Source organism: Nelumbo nucifera, chromosome 3 (assembly GCF_055504915.1).
Source record: "Nelumbo nucifera cultivar China Antique chromosome 3, China Antique-T2T, whole genome shotgun sequence".
Classification (NCBI taxonomy): domain Eukaryota; kingdom Viridiplantae; phylum Streptophyta; class Magnoliopsida; order Proteales; family Nelumbonaceae; genus Nelumbo; species Nelumbo nucifera.
This window is the reverse complement of record NC_142651.1, coordinates 50,362,429-50,383,933: the sequence shown is the minus strand read 5'-3', so window position 1 is coordinate 50,383,933 and position 21,505 is coordinate 50,362,429. Positions and strand designations below refer to the sequence as shown.

The window sequence follows — 21,505 nt, the reverse complement described above, 5'->3', positions numbered from 1 at the left end:
CTACCAACAAGACACCTTCCAACCCTCTACCAACATAATCTCACACCATACATCTCATACATGTCGGGTCCCAGTCTCATAGTGAGATGTGTGTTGTTAGATCAAATTGATAGAGGGTTAGAAGATGTTTTGTTGGTAGAAGATCTCAACTTTGGCTGATCCGTATAAGATAGGCCCACTAACTCGATGATGTGGGACACGAAAAAAGGTCCATATTTGGACGATCCACTTTAATTACCATCCAAACTACCATAAGACTACAAACTTAGATGCATGTGATCAATTCCACAATTAAGTACAGTGTCATTTCGGTGCCTGCCAATGGAATTTCTTATCGTGTGAATCTTCTAGGGAGTTGGGAAGTATTGAGATTGGCTTCAGTCAGTGCAAGACCCGTTTGAACAACCTTTTAGCCTTGCATCGAGAACATCTCCGCATTTCTATGCTTTATTTGATGGGGAGATATTCCCAATGCAAGGCTATAAAGGGCGTTCAAACAGGCTTTGCACTGGCTGAATCTGATTTCAAAAGTATTGGACTAATTTTGATAAAGCCACGTCATCATGATAAATGGGCCCTATTTTTCAATGACAATGTGGCCTATAATGATACTATGAGTACAATCGTGGACGATTAATACCTATCTATCATCCACCTAGACAAAAAATCCAAGCTCCTTTCTCTAGTTCTCTCCTTCCCAGAAATTCCAACGTTTCATAGCTTTGTGCCAAGAACATCTTAGCGTGCATTGGGATGTGCTGAGTCATGCTTATCACTAGGATATATTTCCATTACACATGATTGGAATATGTTGTGGGGCATTAACTCTTGTACGAAAACTGAATTGGGATATGTTCCTTACAGAACGTTCCTCACATTGACCTCATATACACATCCCACTGTGTATGGAGAATATCTACCATATGAATGATAACAAACAATTAGGGGAGATGCTCCTAATGTACCGCTAATACAACCACAATTCGCACATCTCTTAAGCTGTGTTTGGTTGGAAGGAAAAGTAGGGAAAGGAAGGGAAAGCCAAGGAAACCTATACAAGGTTTGTAAAGGTTTCCCTACATTTTCCTTTCTTTCCCTACTTATTCCTTTAAATCAAACATAGCCTTAATGTTAAGTTGTTAACCATCTAAGTGGATAGGGATTTACGTCCTAACACTCAAAAGCGTATAGGGATCTGCTACCAATAAAATGCTCTCAACGGTGTTCCAACATGCCATTGCCGCTGCACATTGGGATCATCTCGGAAGATGTTCCCGATATACAGCTGCAATGAGAGGTTGGAACGTTGTTGGAATTGTGTATTGGAAGCTAATTGGAGTTCTTCAGTAACCATTCAAAGAGGTAGGAATCTGCTACCAATTATCACTCCAAACACTGTCCCAACAAACCACTACAGCCGCACATTGGAAAACATTAATGGAAGATGTTCCAGATGTTGGCTGCAATAGCTTGTTGGGACAGAGTTGGGAGAAGATCTGAACTCATTCAAAGGCTCAAGATGAACAAAAATGCATCGCGATCCCGAAATTTCCGCCACACGATACATTAGACCAAACTCAGGACTCAAGAGGCAATCTACAATGAGAGCGTCCTTATCATTAACAGCAAACAAGGTGCGGTCTTAAGCTGCCACGTGTTAAGATAAATGAGATCAGGCCCACTATGAAATGGGTCCAATCCTGGAGTAGATAGTCAAGATCTCTGTTAAACTCTGGATAACATAAGCTACTATCATAATTCTAAAAATAATTGACACATCAGATGGCTGAAAGCTATCCATGATAACGACCTAAATGGGACCCACAAAATTAACGGTGAAGATGATAAGAACGTGTGAGTCATTTCTGAAAAAAATGATCATTATGTTGTCTAGTAAATTATAAATAGAGGACATGCAAAGCAAGGGGAGTCAATAGTCACTACTCACTAGTGAGTGGTAGCTATTAATTATTTTGTTTATAATTTAACAGATAATGATATTCTTTCTAAAATATTTTAATTAAATAAAATGTTTGTGTTTTTATTTATTTTTGCTTTGGCGAAGCGGAATTCGTGATTTTGTACTTTTGTAGAGAGAATAGGGGAGAGAGAGAGAGAGGAGCCCTTGTTCTCAACTTCTCAATTCTCATATCTTCATCTCCTTATTGTTAATAAAAAATTTTTATGAGCCTGCGCTCTGCTTCTGCCCTTTCCGACTCCAATTTCTTCTCTCTTCTATGTTCTGTACGCCTTGCGATGGGGGGGAAAACGGCTTCTTTTCACTGTTGACGAACTTCGTTCATCGTTAGAGGTATTTGATTCGATCTCCAGGACTTCACTTTTTTATTGCTATTCATTTCGATTCTTCTGCAGCTTTCTCCTATTGTGGATTTTTGCAGTTGGGTTTGCCTCGATTAGGGTTTATCCGATTCCTTCTGCGTTTTCTTTTTTTCTGCCTGGGCATCTTTATGTGTTATTCGATTTGGGTTTCGTGGAATTGGCTTTCTGTTGCACTGTATGTGGGTTCCTCCGTTCAGGATTTTTTTTTTTTTTGGGAATTTTGGTATTTTGTCTCAGTATTTCCTTTGTCGTGACTTTTTTCTATTTTAGGGTTTATTTCGATATTGTTTTTGATGTTAGGCTTTTGTTCATGGGAGCTGTGATGGATGGGGTCGCAGGTTTTCTTATTCAGAACTTTAATTTTTTTATTTACTTTCGGCTTTAGTGTCTGAATTCGTTAAAGGGAAATGTTGGAGACGTAATAGTTTTATCGAGAAGATGTATTTATTTGGGAAATGGGGATGGTTCGTGCTCCTAATTTTCCTACAGATTGGGATTTTCGAATTGTTCTTGTGTTCTACAAGTTGTGTTATTAGCCGGTATGAACGGGATGACTTTTAATATACTATGTTGTTCGTGAAATTTGGCTCGCCAATCGGTCTGTTGGAGTTGAGGGCCTGAGGCGGCAATAGTTACTTCCTTATCTAGATTGTTAACTCTTGCTTGGTGCAGGTGAAGGAGCGCCAAGGGAAAATTGGTGGAGTGGATTATGGCTGGGAGTGTGAGCGATGATTGTGGGGTTGGGAGGTCTTCGGAGGGGATCTCAAGTGGGCAGCGTTGCCAATCTGGGGAAGCACTTGCAGAATGGCGGTCATCTGAGCAGGTGGAGAATGGAACCCCATCTACTTCACCACCATACTGGGACACTGACGATGATGATGATTGTGGTATGCTACTTACATGCCTTATGAATTGGTACTTCGATTTGCTAATAGTTCTTGCTTCTCCTTCCTTTTCCCCAGTTAGGTTTCTGTCCTTTTTATGTGTTAGCAATCAGTTGTTATGCATGTTTTATAGAGCTGGTAACTAAGCTACCTAAATGGAAATGATTAGAAAAAGATAGTGTTATGCTGCCATGTATTAATGGCTTCTAGTGGTTTGTAAGCTCATTGAGTTCTTGAAAGGAAATTACAAACTTGACAGTGGCATAATTAATTTTTCCTCCATGAGAGATTGTGTTTCTGCCTGCTGACTAATGCATAGGATATTATCAACTTTCTATGCTAAGAGAACTAGGATTGTTTTTAATTGTGAAACTGCAATTATGGAGAAGGTTTTTTGGAAGAGGCTCTATATACTGAGTTTTACCCAGACATGTGCTGTGCGTGAAGAGTTGTCTGTCCAACACTTTCTTGTCAGAATTTCATTTTCATGATCTGGTGTATGGTGGTGTGAAAAAGTCTTGCTGACATCACCTTTGAATGGCCTTAGTAAATGCCTATGGCTATTAGTATGGTGAAGAACTGGCTTACTGTGATAAAGGAGGTTGCAGTTGACATGTTTGAGGTATAATTTAAAGTTTTAACTGAAAGTGGGATCATTTTACCTTTGGACTGTTGCATAATGGATGCATCAGGACACTTCGTTTTCTTTTATGTGCATGTGTAGGGATTATCTTATCATGACCTGTCTTGAGTACTCCAGACAGTACAACTGGAATGGATATCTTCTATGAATTTTTTAGCAAAGAAGGTTGTCATTGGGATATTCCAAGTAGGAGGAGACTAATGCCAAAAACACCACAATGGAGTTAAGGAGAGGGACACAAGAGATAATCCAAGATACATGAGCTCCTTCTTAATAAACTGAAAGGTTCAATTTTATTCAACTCAAAATTCTGATCTCTTTGTTTTGTAGGACTAGAGGGTTATATAGACTTGCTTGGAACAACCCCCCTAAACTGAGTAATTAATAAGAAAACTACTTACAGTGAATTAAAAATAACAAGATTCATGAACTATTCCAGAGAAGTCAAGACATTGAAAGTAGAAAAGACATAGAGATTCAAAAGACTCAGAGTTAATCATTTCTGGAATCCAACAATCAGCACTGCACCCTTCAAAAGAAAATGGTCATAGCTTTGCGTAGGACTCCAAATCATGCTCAGTTTGTTGCATTGGAAAGTCGGCTCTAAGAGCTTTCTAGAGACATATAGCTTGCCTTGTGAAACAAAGGTTCATGTGCAAAATAACCACAAAATGGCCTCAAAATTTGTTGCTGTACATTTTCCAGATAAGCCTTCTAATCAAATCCAAACTTTGGATAAGTCCTTTTCTGTGCATGAGGACATTCCTGTGTCAGAGACAGTGTAAGTGTATAACCTTTTGGGGATCCATTATTGAATGGATGGTTCTATCACCTCTGATGGGGAGAAAAGAGGAAATGGCCATCAGGTTGCATCCAGAGATTGCATATTCAACTTCATTTCAAGCTACTAAATCATGTGCAAGAACCAACAAAATTTCGAGGTCATTAACCAATTTATAGTTTTATGAGATGCATGGTTACATCCATTTTCTCATATCAGAAGGGGTAATGAGTCATTGAGGAACTAAATATATGCTAAAGCATCTAGTTATAAGAAGTAAATCTACTCTTATGCAGAAAATAAACTTCAAAATTGGTGTGGTCTCCCCCAATGGGTGGGTGGTTGAAATTGAACTTTGATGATAGTAGTCTGAGCAATTCAGGTCTGTCAGGAATTGGAGGGGTGGTCAGAGATGAGGGTGGCACTATACATGCTTTGTTTTCAGGTTCAATTGAGCAAGGTGAGTCTGTAAGTGCAGAATTTTTTGCTAAAGTATTTGGGGTAAAGATGGCTAGAAATATGGGAATTGGAAGATTGGTTCTTGAAGGTGGTTTGGAGCTGGTAGTGAGGTGGTTAAAGAAAGGTGACAGGGTTATTTGGAAGCTTAGGAATGAATTCAGACGTTTCAAATGGCTTTCAAGAGATATGGCAATTCAAATCAAGTGGATTAGGAGATCTGCTAATTGTTTAGAACATGGATTAGCAAAACAAGGAGTTCAAAGACAACATATGTACTGGGCTCAGTTATAATATAGGCTGTAATACAGCTGGGTGGGTCTGTTTTCGGACCTTTTGCTTGTCTTTCACCTAGCACATATTTTTTGTTGGGCAAGTTGTGAAACTACACATCACCTACTACTCTCCTCTCCTGTTCTAATGCATCTGGGCATATGGTAGTATTTCTTTCCCCCTTTTGGTTGCAGATGGGAAGCTCCTAATGAAATTTTAAGCCTGTTGAACAGCTCTTTTTTCTTCCTTCCAAGGGGAGATAAGGTTCTGCTGCGATGTATGAGAGCAGCCACTCTTTGGAGTATTTGGAAGGAAAGAAATGCAGGAATGTTTAAGGAGAAGCTACCAGAGGAAGCTTTGATAAAGAATGTCTCTATTGAGGTGTCTCATTTGGTTAAGATATTGGATGCTTTTGCTGATTACATTAACCTAGTCATTGTCAGGAATTGGCAAGGCATTGCAAATTCCTTAAACTTTTATTGTTGAATGGGATCACCCTGATCAGAGGAGGATTAAACTAAACTTTAATGGCTACAGTATTGGTATTCCAGGTAACTCTGTAGTTGGGGGTATTTTTAGAGATAACGAAGGTCACTTTTTTGCTTTTTTCTGGTCCTATAGGGTCTGGAGATAATGAGATACTATTAGGGAGCAATTGAAGGCTGTTCTTCAACAAAGTTTAAGTTTGGCCAAAGGACTGAATTTCAGGAATCTAACAGTAGAGGGTGACTTGCATGTGGTGGTGGGCTGGCTGCTAAATGATTAGATGGGATCTTTACACTACAGACATGAGTTAAGGGACATTAAGGAAATGGCAAAACTATTGGGAGTAACATAAATGGACCCCATGTTCAGCCAGTAGTGTGGCTGAATCACTAGCAAGACAAAGGTATAATAAGGAACCAAGTGTATTGGGTAGTGTCGTCCCAAGGTGGAGAATTGTAAGATCAAAGTAAAGAAATAGTCATAGCTGAAAGGGTTGGGGGGCTGTGTTAGGCCAAATTAAGGGTTAATGCTTGCATAGAATTCTTTTGTTCAAAATTATTAAAGTTAACTGTTACCAATTAGAAAATGTAATAAAAAGGAAAATTATCAAGGTATATATTATATAAACACACCTTCACCTGGACCACACTTCTTTCTATTATGCTTTGCCTTAGGGAAGGCAACATATGTGCACCTTGCAGCATTTTTGCCCCTTGAGATGCTGTTTAATGTGTTACATAAGCCAAAAAAAATCAAAATTCCCTGTATTTGGGTTAAGTCAACATCTTAAAAATAGAAATAGTATGCCCATTGGAGGATTGCCATGCTTTTCATAATTGAGAGTTGTAAGGCTTTGTTTATTTCACTATATAAGGGGTGGAGAATTTTCATTTGTAAAACTTTTTTTTTTGATGAATTTTCAATTGTAAAACTTCAGTTATGATGTTTTGCACTTTACAGCGTAAGCTTTGTTTTCTGCTTCTTTTACATGGAAACAAGCACAGGTAAAGGAGAGGAATTCCTAGTGACTTATTTTAACCTGCATAATTGAAAGCTAGTATAAGCAATTGACTGAGTGATGAGATACAATCTGTTGTGGTTTAAAAACATTCCAATTTGTGGTGCCTCTTGGTGAGCCATTGCTTTGTGGATTTGGGGGTGTATATCGTTTTTTGATATTTAATACAATACCTTGTTCAAAAAAATCCATTGCTTGGTGTACTGCTTAAACCTTTGGCTGACAAACATGAGAATGCGTTTTCGAGTCTGAGAGCAGCCACTTTATGCTAGAAAATGCTGGAGGTTAGGTCTGTATCCAGTCCACCCCAGATAGCTGGGACGAACATTGGGTAATGACTTTTAAACTCCTAAGCACGCCAAAGCCTCAAGTGTCTTGTTTACTCTAGTAGTATTATAGGATGATTTTGCATTTGCATATCTCATTTTACGGTGTTGATATGCGAGATGATCTCTTGCTACTGTACAGGAGTCATGGATACAAGCACCATAGCATTGTTAATGTGCAAGTTTGGTTTAATTGTTATTATTATTGTTGTTGGGTTAATACATACAAACATCTTAACCAATATGGAAGAAGTCGTTGGTCCTAGGCTGGATGAAGAAGGCAATGTCTCTTTTTCTTTGCTGGTCTTTCCTTTCTGTTCTCCTCTTGCAGAGGATAAAAGTGCATTGACTTCGTTCTCTTCTTTCTATTCATACTTCTTTTATTGTATATTTTATCATTTTTTTGGTTATTACGTATTGGTACATGCAAATTCACATCATTTTCCTGGTAAAATTTATGCAAGGGCAACCCTGGAGGTTTTGAAAAGTGGAAACACCCTTTATGCGTATTGGGGGTGGTAGGATGTGGTCTCCATCCTATAGTCCTCCCACCCCCCAAACACATACACACACACACACACAAAAGGCACCTTGCCCTATCCCTGGATATAACATTCTCTACTGATCTACTCTGCTCCTTCTTTATTAAATTATGCACTTTGATGTGTTTAAATTCTTCCTAATCTTGAATGGCTTTTATTTAGGCCCAAAACCCTCTGAACTATATGGAAAGTTTACATGGAAGATAGAGAACTTTTCACAGATTAGCAAAAGGGAACTTCGGAGTAATGCATTTGAAGTTGGTGGCTACAAGTGGTATAGGACTTAAACTTTATTTGGCTTATGTGATGCACCTTTTTTTTGCTTCTTTAATTAGTTTAAATTCTTACGGAGGATTAAGCATGATAAATTCATTATTGACATATGTAGTGAATGCACATGATTGCAGTTTATATCACAAAAAACAAAGGAAAAAAATGTTAACTTTGATCAAGTGTTTTCATACTTGCGTTACAGGTACATTTTAATATACCCACAAGGATGTGATGTTTGCAATCATCTCTCTTTGTTTCTTTGTGTTGCTAATCATGAGAAGCTTCTTCCAGGTTTGTGGTTAGTCCATGTTTCGTGATTTCTAACTGTAAATAATCATTATTGTTGGTTCTTGGTAGCTGATGTTCTTTTTCGGAGACAGGATGGAGCCATTTTGCACAGTTTACAATAGCTGTTGTGAATAAAGATCCTAAGAAATCTAAATATTCTGGTCAGTTGCTTTTCTATTTCCAAAGCAGGTTGGCTTGTTTTTAATTCTTCTAGGTTGACAATTGGAAATTTGGCAGATACCTTGCATCGGTTCTGGAAGAAAGAGCATGATTGGGGGTGGAAAAAATTTATGGAGTTGTCAAAAGTGTTGGACGGGTTCATTGTTGCTGACACACTTGTTATAAAGGCTCAAGTCCAAGTTATCAGGTGCTATACTGATAGTTATCTGTCATTCTACTTATTAAAATGTATTTATCCATTGCATTGTTTTTATATCTTTCCCATGTTGTTTATTTGTATTTCATGCTTCTCATTTCATTGAAATTGAGCCTGAAAAACACAAAAATTTCGGCTTGTTGAATTTTTAGTGTTGGGGTTGGCTTTCTAAATTAGGCTACCTTTCGTATTCCTCTCTCTTTCATTTCGATTAACATTTATGGGATCCCTCTCCACGTCTGGAGTACTCAGGCTTGGTAATTGTAAATTCTTGTGGTATTGTCAAAAGATATGGTGTTTGAAATAGGCTCTGGGAAGACCTGCAATGTGCAAAAATTCTAATTGAAAGTTGAGACAGATAATGTGCAATCTGTCCCTCTGTGCTTTGATGTTTATTATGACTCTGGATGTCCTACCCACAAAAACTCTACCCACACCTACCCACAAAACACTACATCCGTGCATTGGGAACATCTCCCCATGCATAAAGATGGCTGGTGCTGTTCACAGTTGATCAGTATTCTGATGTAGTTTCAGCAAGAAAACCAAAAGAGAAATAAGAGAAAACCAGAAGAAAGCAGAAGAAAGAAGAGAGGAAGAGAAGGGAAGAGAATAGAAGAAGAATGAGAAGAGAAATGGAGCAGATCTCAATCAGTTTCTGCCGCCCAGATTTAGTATTTATAGGTTTCTATTATAACAAGATCTACAATGACATCTATGCCCCTGCCTCGCAACACACTCCTTAATAAACAATAACAGCATTAGTAACAGCAACTATAGTAGGCCCAGTAAGGCCCAGGGTGGGGAGGAGGTTGATGAAGATGATGGCAATCTTGTAAATTTTGAAGATTTTTTTGTCTAAGGTGGCAGTGTGGCTGGTGATCCTTCTGATGGTCTGTTACATGTTGAGAAGATGAGTAAAAGTGAGGCAAGTGGGCCTAATGCCATTAACTTGGTTTTTTGGGATGTTCTGAATATCTTTACGGGGTAGATCTTTGAGAGACATTTAGTGGGGCACATTGTTAGTAGTGGTCTAATATGAGTTTAGACATTGGGCCGAAATTATGGGCCATGAGAGGAGACAGATTTTCTTAATCTGTTCCAAGAGGTGGCAGCTCTGGAGGTGCTGTTTGGGGGAATTTGGCTTTTCCAAAAGTCAAGTTTTTTGTATGGGTGGCAGCTCTGGAGAGGTGTTTGTCCGAAGAAATGCTGCTGAAAAAGGTCTTAATCTGTCAGATTGGAGGTGCTGTTTTTGCAATATGCAAGTAGAATCATCAGGCATCTCTTCCTTCATTGCAAGTTTAGTTCTGCAGTTTGGTCACACTTCTTCAATTCCCTGAATCTAAGCTGGTGCATGCCAGCCTCAGTAAAGAGCTCTGCTAGAGGAGTGGCATATCCAGGGGCTGTCTAAGAAAGGAAATTTATGCTGGACTTCCATCCCTACGGCAGTTCTGTGGGCTGTGTGGTCAGAAAGGAACAACTACTGAAGCCGAGGTCATTAACTTGGCAATAGAGGCTTTGAGAAGTTGGATGTCTATACATACTGTTTTTAGAGTTAGTATTTCTGATTATACATTTTTGAAGATGGCCTTTTTTTGAGGTCCTTCATTTTGTACAGCTTCTCATTGCACACAGGACCTTATATTAATGCAATCATACTTTACCCTTTTTTCAAAAAAATAAAAGAGGAGGCAAGGGGGATGATTCAAATTTAGCCTTAGAAAAAGGTGTTGCATGAACCTAAAGGAGAAGTTTCAGGCCAATTGAAGGGAGAACCAAGGAAGAACAGAGACGACAAAGGTAAAGTTAACAGATTCAACAACAGGGAGGCAGGTTCGGTTGAGGAAGGTAAAGGTAACAGGGATGGAAAAGTGGCTGATCTGGAGAAAGCGATAGAGATTTCAATCATTGAAGAAAAGGGAGGCAATGATGTAGCAGTTGGAGTTGGGAGTGTTTGAAAGGTGAAGCTGATAAAAAATGAGGGCCTGAATTTGGGGGTAGAGAGAGAACTGGTTGAAGCTATTTCAGGTTCTCACATTTGGTCAGAGGCAGAAGATAATTCTACAGAGGAATGCTTGTTTTTGGTGGAAGAGAAGAAATGTTTGTGAGCCAGTGTTTGTTCATTCATTCATCCTAATAAAATGTCTTCTTAAAAAGCAATTAAAACTAAAAAGTCATTATTTTTTATGTGAAAACTAAGGATTTAAGACCTAATGTGGACTTGTTTGGGCTTGCCTTGAGGGGCGTGGCACAAAGGCGGCTCGTAGAATCAGGAATGTAATATGTTTTACATTACATTAGCTATGTGAAGTACTGCAATTGAGTGAAAAAAGAGATTAGAGGTTTTACATGCTTGAAAATGTTTTATATGTTTGATTTTATTTTTAAATTCTCATTTGAATATGCTTTACATCTTATGTTTATGTATTTTAAATTTAGATAATAGGTTTTTTAAAACATTATTTTAAAATTTAACTTTATATTTTTTAGTAATATTATGTTTAATATTTTTTGAATTTTTTGGCATTTTTTTTGAAGTTTATGTATTTTAAATTTAGATAATAGGTTTTTTAAAACATTATTTTAAAATTTAACTTTATATTTTTTAGTAATATTATGTTTAATATTTTTTGAATTTTTTGGCATTTTTTTTTGAATTTTCTGGCATTTTTTTTTGTATTTTTGTGCCTTGCTTCAAAAAAGGCGCATGCCTCACCTTGCGCCTTGCACCTCAGGTGCAAATTGACACCTGCACCTTTTTTGCGCCTTGTGCTTTTAAAACACTGCACGGCTAAGGTGTTTTAGGTGGCAGAAAAATTGTCAAATGGTGCGGGTCTCTAAAGTTTATGCAAGACTGAAAGGGTGCCTTTTTGGAATGGGTTCTGTCAAAAAGGTGAAGATATCCAAGAACTGTTCCAAGAATACTGAGTTTCCCATTCAAACAGCTAAAAGAGCTAAATAATGAAGTTGAATTTCTTTTGTTTTGGAGTCTTGTTTTTTGAACTTTGATCTTTTGCAGTTTCTTAGGGTGTGGTTACTGGTGTTTGCAATTTTGATGGGGACGCGATTTTCTTTTTCTTATTATCGTTTGAGTGGGAGATTCTGTAGTAGCTGATGAATATGTTTACGAGATCTTTTGAGTTTGTTGGAGTTTTTATTATCTTTCTTCTTCCGGGTGAGTTTTGTTCACCTTTCTTGTATCGTTCATTTTTTTGGATAATAAACATAAATTTCATTAATTAATGATGAAATAAAATAATAAATTGAGTACAAAGGATGGGACCCTTGCTTTGTCAAACAATCTGCCATCCCATTTGCTGTTCTCCTAATCCAATTAAAACTTTAAAAGTAGCTCCCACCTTGTTAGTGAATGAATTGATTTCCCTTATAGCAAGCCTATAAACCCAAACTCCAGTAATATCTCTGGTTAACCAAGATATGACCACTTTAGAATACTCCTCCACCTCTAAATGTTGGATTCCTAGCTGCTTGGCTATCCTGTAGCCTTGTAGCAGTGCCATTATTTCTGCTTTGATAGAATCACCAATTCCAATAGGTCCAGAATATAAAGCTTTGATTGATCCTGTTTAATCTCTAAAAATACCTCCAGTTCCTACCAGACTTGGGTTATCAAATGAACTTCCATCAAAATTTAGCTTCATTTCTTGAATTGTCTGTGGTTTTCATTCCATCACAGCCTTATCTTTTATCTTAGAAGAGGTAGTCACTTTCCCCCAAGTTCTCATTATTTCTTTCACATGAAATTGTTTGAAAGCTTTCATTGTTTTTACCCAGTTAGCAACCTTGTTTTTACACTGTCCACTATATCTCCTACTGTTTTGCTTTTTTCCTTGAAAATTCTTCCATTCCTCTCTTCCCATATTGCCCATAGTACTGCTGCCCCTGCTGCCCTCCACAAGATTTTGCCCATTTTATAAGGCTGTCGTGGGAAGTTTGGGGTAAACAAACCAGCCACATCTTGAGGAGCCTCCCACCTGCACCCAAAGAGAGAGCACAGCTCCAATCAAACACAATTCACAAAGGTATAAGAGATTAGTAAGTGAGGAATAGGCTCACCACTTGCTTTGCAAAGACAGCATATATGAGGGGAAAGGTACATAAAAGGCCTCCTTTTTTGTAGCATGTCATGGGTATTGATCTTTTCTCAAAACCACTTTCTAACAGAAGGCTTGAATCCTAGGAATGACAGGTCTACTCCAAATTTCTTTCAGCGGAAAGTTCATCCCTAGACTATTAGAATACCCCAGAAGAGCTGAAAAAAGAGGCCTAGGAAAATAGACTAGTGGGAGATGTTGACCAAATCCTACTGTCACTAGCCTGACTGTCCAAGAAAATAGAGTCAAGATTGTCCAAGAGGAAAATTTGGAATCACATTCATTCTCTTCTAAACCCAAAATCCCAACCGAAGCTAGTCAAGGATGCAAGTTAAAATTTAGAAATGGGTTCCATGTTATAAATTGACAATGAATATAACAAGGGAAATTGTTTTTGGAGAGTGGAATTGTCCGTCCACCAACTAGAGGTATTCCTGGAATAAAAAATTATCCTCACTACCCACATCATACTTGATAAGTCTTAAAAAGGAAGTACCCTACAGATAGATTTCCAGGGGAGCTTTTTGAAGAAGAAGCTACCGTAGCATCCTAGCCATTGTCCGAAGCATAATGAAAACTCCTAATAACCTAATGACAGAGCCTGTCCCTTTCTAATGTTAAGTGCCACAACCATTTACCAAGCAAAGTAGTATTCCTATAAATCAAATTTCATATCCCCAATCCACCTTGATCTTTAGCCCTAGACACCATTTGCCACTTGACGAGATGGTCTTTTCTTTCCTCACCCGGTTCCCAAAGAAAGTCCCTCATGTATTTTTCTAATTTCTTTGCCACCTTGATTGGAATTTAAAGGTGGAAAGGAAATAAATAGGTAGGTTGGTCATTAATGTTATCCTTCCAATTTCTACCCAACGAGATGTAATATTCCTTTTCTACAAGGCTAACTTTTTTGTAAACCTTTCCAGCACTGGTTTCCAAAAGCCTTTTGTCCTTTGATTGCTACCTAGGGAATGCCCAACGTACTCAAATTGATTTCATAACCCAACAAGTCTGCATAATGTTCCAGCTCCTCAACTTGCATAATGATTCCTGGCTTCCTGCTACTCCACTTTTCCTTGGCTTCACTCTCAAATTGGATATGTTTTCAAATAGAGATATTTTTTTTTGATAATTTCAAATACAGATATTAACTCCTTTAAATTTCTAATGTAGTCATCATTATACACCTTCAATTTTCTTGCATCTTTTTTCTTTTTATAAAAGTTCTATTTTATCTTAAAAAAAGTACATGCTTTGTATGTATACTAGGTAGACTGATATCCAAAGAAAGATTAGAATATTTTAATGGATTTTTAACCACTTGGGAAGAAACAGAATAGGTTAATTGATGGATTGAAGATTTTTTTGATAAATAAATTAAAATTTCATTAATCAAAAAAGCATTTCAGGTACAAACTTCCCTTGAAGAGGTGCGAGCTGCATCATCTTTTAACAACAAGTAGAAATTAGAAAACACACACAAAAATAATCAATCTACAATTGAACCCAATATTGTTGTTCCCTGTTTAGCACCTGCTTTGCTAGACAATCAGTCAAAGCATTTGCTGATCTCCCCACCGATTTTGCTCTTACAGCCAAGCTCCTTGTCAGCCACTTGATTTTTTTTTTTTAAATTTCATTCTAAAAAAACCATGTTACGGACTCTGGGTTCTGTAGTCAACCCACTACCACCTTGGAATCCCCTTCAACTAGCAGTTGTTCCAAATGTAGCCGAACTGCAAGGTGTACATCCTGGATGGCAGCCAGCAATTCTGTCCTAGTAGAGTTCTCAACTCCTAGAGGACCTGAGTAATGGAGAACCACATTACCAGTCCCATTCCTCAGCACCCCTCCCATCCCAGAGGGGCCTGCATTCATCCAGGGTGCCCGAATCTGTTTATCTAGTTCTGAATGGTCCAGACAGACTTTATCAAGGAGGCTTTGCAGGATGGTTAGACAATCAATTTCATCCTTCCTTAAACCTATACCGAACCCTAAATCCTAGATTGGTGCCAATGGATTTCCCAAAGGGGAGAAAAATGTTGATACAAGTCAAGTGTCCTCCCAAGGCAAGCATAAAGAAGGGAAGAGGATGGAGTTACCAGCACAGACATCATAACTGACAAACTTGAGAAATTGAAGAAGAATACCATTAATCACTTTCCACAAAGTTGCCAAAGTTGCCTGTTGAGGTACTCCAGCGTCCCACCCATGGATTGAAGAATTATTCATGTATGTGGTTGATTAGAGTAGAAGTTCAGGACTGTTATCAGTCTTGAACCCTAATGGATTTCAGGATCGAAAATAAGAAGAAAGGTAAGAGGAAAGAAGAGGAAGAGGGAGGAGAAGCAATAGAACACAAGAGTTGAAAGGAGGAGCAGAAGCTTAATGTTCTGCTGCTGCCACTTTAATTAATATTTATAGGTTATGCTCATTACATGGAAAGGACAGATCTGCCCCTAGTCTTTACATAACAAATAGAGCAAAAAATAAGACTGAAATAAATAACAACTGAAACAACTAAATGACCAATAGCTAATCCTAGGCAGACTAGAACATCTTCTACCCTACGAGCATAGTGGGACCGTAGCTGTGGGGCCCACATCAGTGTTCTCTACACTCCCCCTCAAGTTGGGAATAAATGTTTATCATTCCCAACTTGGATAGATCTGCCTCTAGCTTCTTTCATGGTACAACTTTGGTGAGGATATCTGCCAGCTGCATGTTGGAGGTGATATATGGGAGAAACACTTCTTGTGATGAGATCCTCTCTCGTACAAAGTGTCGATCAACTTCAATATGTTTAATCCTGTCATGCTGCATTGGGTTGTGTGTTATATTAATAGCCGCTTGATTATCACAATACAGCATCAGGGGCTTTTCATACTCAATACCCTACTCCTCAAGTAGTGATCTCAGCCAAAGAATTTCAGCCACTCCATTAGCCATTGACCTGTACTCAGCTTCAGCACTAGATCGGAAGACAATACTCTGTTTCTTACTCCTCCAAGAGACATGGTTACCTCCCACAAGAGCACAATATCCAGAGGTAGATCTTCTGTCATCAACATACCCAGCCCAATCGGCATCCGTATACACTTCCACCTTCATGTGGTCATTGTTCTTGAACAGTATACCTCTACCCGGGCATCTCTTCAAGTATGCTAGTATTCTTTCTACTGCTAGAAGGTGTGTGGTTCTAGGAGAATGCATGTACTGACTGACAACACTAACGGCATAACTGATATTTGGCCGGGTGAGGCATAGATATAGGAGCTTTCCCACTAATCGCTGGAACATAACTTTGTCTTAAAGCAGCTCCCCACTCTCTGCACTAATCCTGTGGTTCTGTTCAATGGGTGTATTTGCAGGTTTGACACCCAACTTTCCAGTTTCAGCCAAGAGATCTAAAACATATTTCCTCTGAGAGACAAAGATCCCCTATTTAGATCTAGCAACCTCAATACCCAAAAAATACCGTAGTGTACCCATATCTTTCACCTCAAACTCTTGATGAAGGAGCTGTTTGAGGGACTCAATCTCATGGTTGTCATTTCCTGTCACCACAATATCATCAACATATACTGCAAGTAGTGTCAGTGACGATTCCACCCTCTTGATGAACAGTGTATGATCTGACTGGGCCTATACATAACCGAACTTCCCAAGGGCTAGTCTGAATCTGTCGAACCAAGCTCTAGGTGACTGCTTCAAACCATACAATGCCTTATTGAGCCGGCAAGCCTTCTTACCTGCCTCTGTATCATAGAATCCAGGAGGCAACTGCATGTAAACCTCTTCCTGCAAGTCCCCATTCAGGAAGGCATTCTTAACATCCATTTGGTACAAAGGCCAAGTGTACCTTGCTGCAAGTGATAATAGAACCCGAATGGTGGTCATCTTGGCTACTGGGGCAAATGTCTCCAAGTAATCTATACCATAAGTCTGAGTGAACCCTTTTGCAACTAGCCGAGCTTTGTACCTCTTAATGGAACCATCCGCATTGTGCTTCACAGTAATACCCACCTGCATCCAACTGGTTTTTTTCCTTTGGGCAAGTCAACTAGCTCCCAGGTATTATTTTTTAACAGGGCATCCATTTCAACTTGCATTGCACCTCTCCACTCCGGGACTGATAGGGCTTCTTGCACTGTTCTCGGAATAGGGACATCAGCAATGGAGGTGAGATAGGACCTGTAGGAGGGAGATAGGTGATCATAGGACAAAAACTGGAGGTGGGCTGTAGATGTGGTGCAATGCTGTTTTCCTTTATGGAGGGCAATGGGAAGGTCAAGGTCATCTGTAGAGGGTGAGGTAGCAACAATGGAAGGAGTCTCTGTGGGCCCTGGGACTGTAATATCTGGACTTGGAGCCGCAGAAGAGGTTGGAGCTGGCCGGGACTACTGATGACCGGGATCAACCTGCCTGCATCGCCTGTGATAGACTCTCAACTCCCGATCCCTCTGACCACCCTCGCTACTGCAGCCCTCATCACCAACTGGAATAGGTAAGGGAACAGCCCCAAAAGTATTAACCCTGTCCTCACTACACTCCCCCTGAAGAAAAGGACCCAAATCTCCACGCTCACTACTCTCCCCCTGAGGAGAGACCCGAGAATAGTAGGGTGTCTCCTCAAAGAAAGTGACATCCATGGATACAAACTTCTTCCCTGAGACAGGATCATAACAACAATAACCCTTTTGAGTTTGTGCATAACCAAGAAAGATGCTTGGGTTCAAACTTGGAGTGATGGGGACCGAGAAGCTGAACAAAACAGGTACAACCAAATGTCTTGAGGGGAATAGTGAACAACTCCTCATTGGGGTATAGAAGGGAAAAATGAAGTTTCATATCAAGAACCCGGGAAGGAATCCGATTAATAAGATATACTGCCGTAAGGATAGCATCACCCCAGAAGCGAATAGGGACATTGGAGGTAAACATAATACTTCTAGCCACCTCCAAGATGTGCCTATTCTTCCTTTCTGCAACCCCATTCTGCTGAGGTGTATGAGGGCAAGTGCTCTGGTGGATAACCCCATGATTAAGGAGGTACGATGCCAATGGCTTAGCAAAGTATTCCTATGCATTATCAGATCTAAGCACTTTGATCCTGGCATCAAACTGAGTTAGATTCATTTGGTGGAAGTTTTGGGTCAGGGCAGGCACCTCATCACGTGAACGCATAAGATAAACCCAAGAAAACCGGGTGTGGTCATCAACAAATAACAAAAAATACCTATACCCACCCATAGAAGGAATGTGATATGGCCCCCAAACATCAGTATGCACAATATCAAAAGAACTATTACTCCTTTTATTACTCAATGAATAAGAGTTTCTACAATGTTTAGCAAACTCACAACTTTCACACTTCAACTGAGATGAGTCAACAAACTCAAACAAAGTAGTTAATAGACTCTTCAAGGACCGAAAAGATAAATGACCCAATCGGTTATGCCAAAGCATAACCGGACTCACAACCTGAGAAACAAGTAACTTCTTATCCACTGACTCTTCCGGACGAGAACTCTCCTCGAGCAGATAGATCCCATTCGTCTCACGGCCAGTCCCAATCACCTTCTTCGTCTCCAGGTCCTAAAAAACACATCGGTCAGGAAAGAAAGTTACTGAGCAGTTCAAATGTTTGGTAATACTACTAACGGAAAGGAGGTTAGTATCCAGTTTAGGAACATGCAAGACAGAGGACAAGGATATAGTATCCGACAGTTTGATGTCACCCTTGCCAGAAATAGGGACGAGAGCCATCAGCTATAGATACTTTATCCCTACCAGAAGATAAGTAATAAGTAGTAAACAAAGAGGGCAAGCTAGTCATATGGTCGGATGTACCTGAATCTATTACCCAACAAGGTTCAGTAGTACCTAGAGCGGAGGCATGGTAGGCTGAGGCTCGAGTACCTGAGTGTGCAAAGGCCGATGTGGCCGGGGCTGACGATGACTGCGGTAACTGAGCTGAACTGCCAACTTCCTTCTCCAATTGTATTAGAGCAGCCCGAACTGCAGTTAAGGTCTCTAATGGTGTGCCTCTTGTACCAAATGAGGATGCTGAATCAGTAGTCATAGCCACATGAGCATTACCCTTTTTATTTCTCAACTTTGCCGGGACCAAATGTGGATGCAGCTTCCAACATGTTTCTTTTGTGTGTTTAGGTTTCTTGCAATGCTCACACACCACATCCCTTTTATCTTCCTTCTTTCTGTTCCTCTCTGAATCACCCTCTATTTTGGGTTTGACAGCTACCAAGGCAGGTGTAAGCGGTTGAGGTTGCATCATGACTTTCCTCCTGGTCTCTTCATTGTGCACTAAGGAGTATGCCTGAGAGAGGGTCACACTATCTTTGGTCAAAATCTGTTGCCTCACAATATCATATTCTGAATTCAGTCCTGCCAGGAACTCAAACACTCTGTTTGTCTCGATGTGCTTTCCATGTATCTGAGCATCTTTGGGACTCTCCCACTCAAGAGTCTCTAAGTGATCAATCTCATGCCACAGGGACTTCAAGGTAGAGAAGTAGACCGACACCGGTTTCTCTCCTTGTTTAAGGGAATTCACCTCACATTTCAATTCATATGCTCTGGCAATATTAAGGGGTTGGGAGTAAGTCTCTTTCATCACATTCTATATCTCCTTGGCTGTCTTTGCCCATGAGTAATTTCGGCTGATATGGGGCTGCATAGAATTACAGAGCCATGTCATAACCAAGTAGTTTTCTTGGACCCACTTGGTATACATAGGGTCTCCCTTGGAAGGTTCTGCCACATCTCCCAAGAGATACCCTACTTTGCCCCTTCCCCCAATAGCCATCATGGCTGATTGGGCCCATTTCAAATAGTTTGATCCATCAAACTTTACGGTTGTAATCTGAAAACTTGTCTCAGAACCACCACCATAACTACTGTTCCCAAAACTGCCTTCTGCCGAATTCTTAAACTCCATTTCGGTCAAGAACCAGAAGTCTCAAAATTAGGGTTACTACAGTCAAAACCAGCACTAGGACTACCAGCCACAATCACAAAATCAGTATAGAACCAATCTGTACTCACAGTAGATGTTAATGACACATGTATAAAACTGATCTGAAATCAATAGCCACACACAACAGCAACAGTCCGAACTGTTTTCACCCCTTTAGAAGTGTTCGAAACCCCAAAAGAAAACTGAAAAACAGTTTGAAGAACAATCTGATATGCTGAAGCCAATTTGAGGTTTTAATCAGTCCTAAAAGCCGTACACTCCAGACAGTACCGTACGGATAAGGTTTGTATTAGGGTTAATATGAAACCCTAAAACTGATCAATGTTGAGGAGAACTATTAGGGTTTGCCATAGGGATAAGACCACAAGGTTCAGTCCAATACTAGGGTTTGCCGCAGGGATAAGACAAAACCCTAGAGAATAGAGAGAAAAAACCTAGAGTGGTTCGGCCACCCTTGCTGGATAGGTCCAACCTATCTTCTCTGATATTACTTCTCTCAGAAAATAAAAAACTTACAATAGGATGCAGTTCGCTGCCTACCAAGGTTACCCGAACCCTAGCCTTCTTTGATTCTTCCTGATCACCAACTCGCTGCAACTGTGGCACTTCTTCAAACAGCTGCTAATCCTCTGGAGATCTCCAAGAACCAGTCAACGAACTCTGATTTCTCAGCTTCCAGCCTTAGATGGTTCTCATGTGGTAGTCTGGACTAGACTCACATGAGAAACCCTAGCTCTGATACCAAGTAGAAGTTCAGGACTGTTATCAGTCTTGAACCCTAATGGATTTCAGGATCGAAAATAAGAAGAAAGGTAAGAGGGAAGAAGAGGAAGAGGGAGGAGAAGCAATAGAACACAAGAGTTGAAAGGAGGAGCAGAAGCTTAATGTTCTGCCGCCGCCACTTTAATTAATATTTATAGGTTATGCTCATTACATGGAAAGGACAGATCTGCCCTTAGTCTTTACATAACAAATAGAGCAAAAAATAAGGCTGAAATAAATAACAACTGAAACAACTAAATGACCAATAGCTAACCCTAGGCAGACTAGAACATCTTCTACCCTACGAACACAGTGGGACCGTAGCTGTGGGGCCCACATCAGTGTTCTCTACAATTAGATAGTTTAATCTCTGTATAATTCCTCTAGTCTATTAATTCTCTCTTGTAAAGTAAGCTAGGCGGAATAAAATCAAAGAAAGAATGAAATAGATCAATTGATTAAAAAACACTTAAGGGATTGAAGAATTTAACTGATCAATAAAAAAGGGATTTAAGAACTCCTTGCTTTCACATGAACCTGGTGCTTGGTATAGTATTATTGTGTTGTTCAGTTAATCCTCTGTTCTTCATTATCACCCTTATTTTCTTGATAAAATAGTCTATTCTTGGTCTGGATTTTTCAAATTGATCCACTTCTGAACTTTTATTCAACTTGTTATTCCATCTCTGCATTCGTGGATGGCATTCTGAAGGCCAGCTATAACTGATCAATAAAAAAGGGTTCTGCAGTTCCTGAAACCATTTAACCAGCTTTTTATGCCAGGGCCAACCTTTAGAAGGCTGTCCACCTCCAACAGATCCTATTTTTTGTTTTGAACCTTCCTCCTTTACTTGCCCCATGATTATTGTTCAATTTGTGGTCCTTTAATGGGTGTCCCCTAGCAACTAGAGAAGTGGCTTTGGAGATGGCCATTAGAGAGAG

At 39.6% G+C, this 21,505-nt stretch overlaps 1 protein-coding gene across 1 annotated transcript in view; it reads left to right on the top strand.

The window, feature by feature from the left end:
- The first annotated feature begins 2,053 nt into the window (after nucleotides 1-2,053).
- The window catches only part of LOC104600818 (TNF receptor-associated factor homolog 1a-like), a 42,881-nt gene continuing 23,429 nt past the window's right edge, over nucleotides 2,054-21,505 (top strand). The window contains exons 1-6 of the mRNA XM_010263947.3: nucleotides 2,054-2,311; nucleotides 3,013-3,227; nucleotides 7,912-8,023; nucleotides 8,225-8,313; nucleotides 8,403-8,471; nucleotides 8,548-8,677. Coding sequence (XP_010262249.1) covers nucleotides 3,050-3,227; nucleotides 7,912-8,023; nucleotides 8,225-8,313; nucleotides 8,403-8,471; nucleotides 8,548-8,677 — 578 coding nt within the window. The 5' untranslated portion in view covers nucleotides 2,054-2,311; nucleotides 3,013-3,049. The remainder of the gene's footprint in view (nucleotides 2,312-3,012; nucleotides 3,228-7,911; nucleotides 8,024-8,224; nucleotides 8,314-8,402; nucleotides 8,472-8,547; nucleotides 8,678-21,505) is intronic.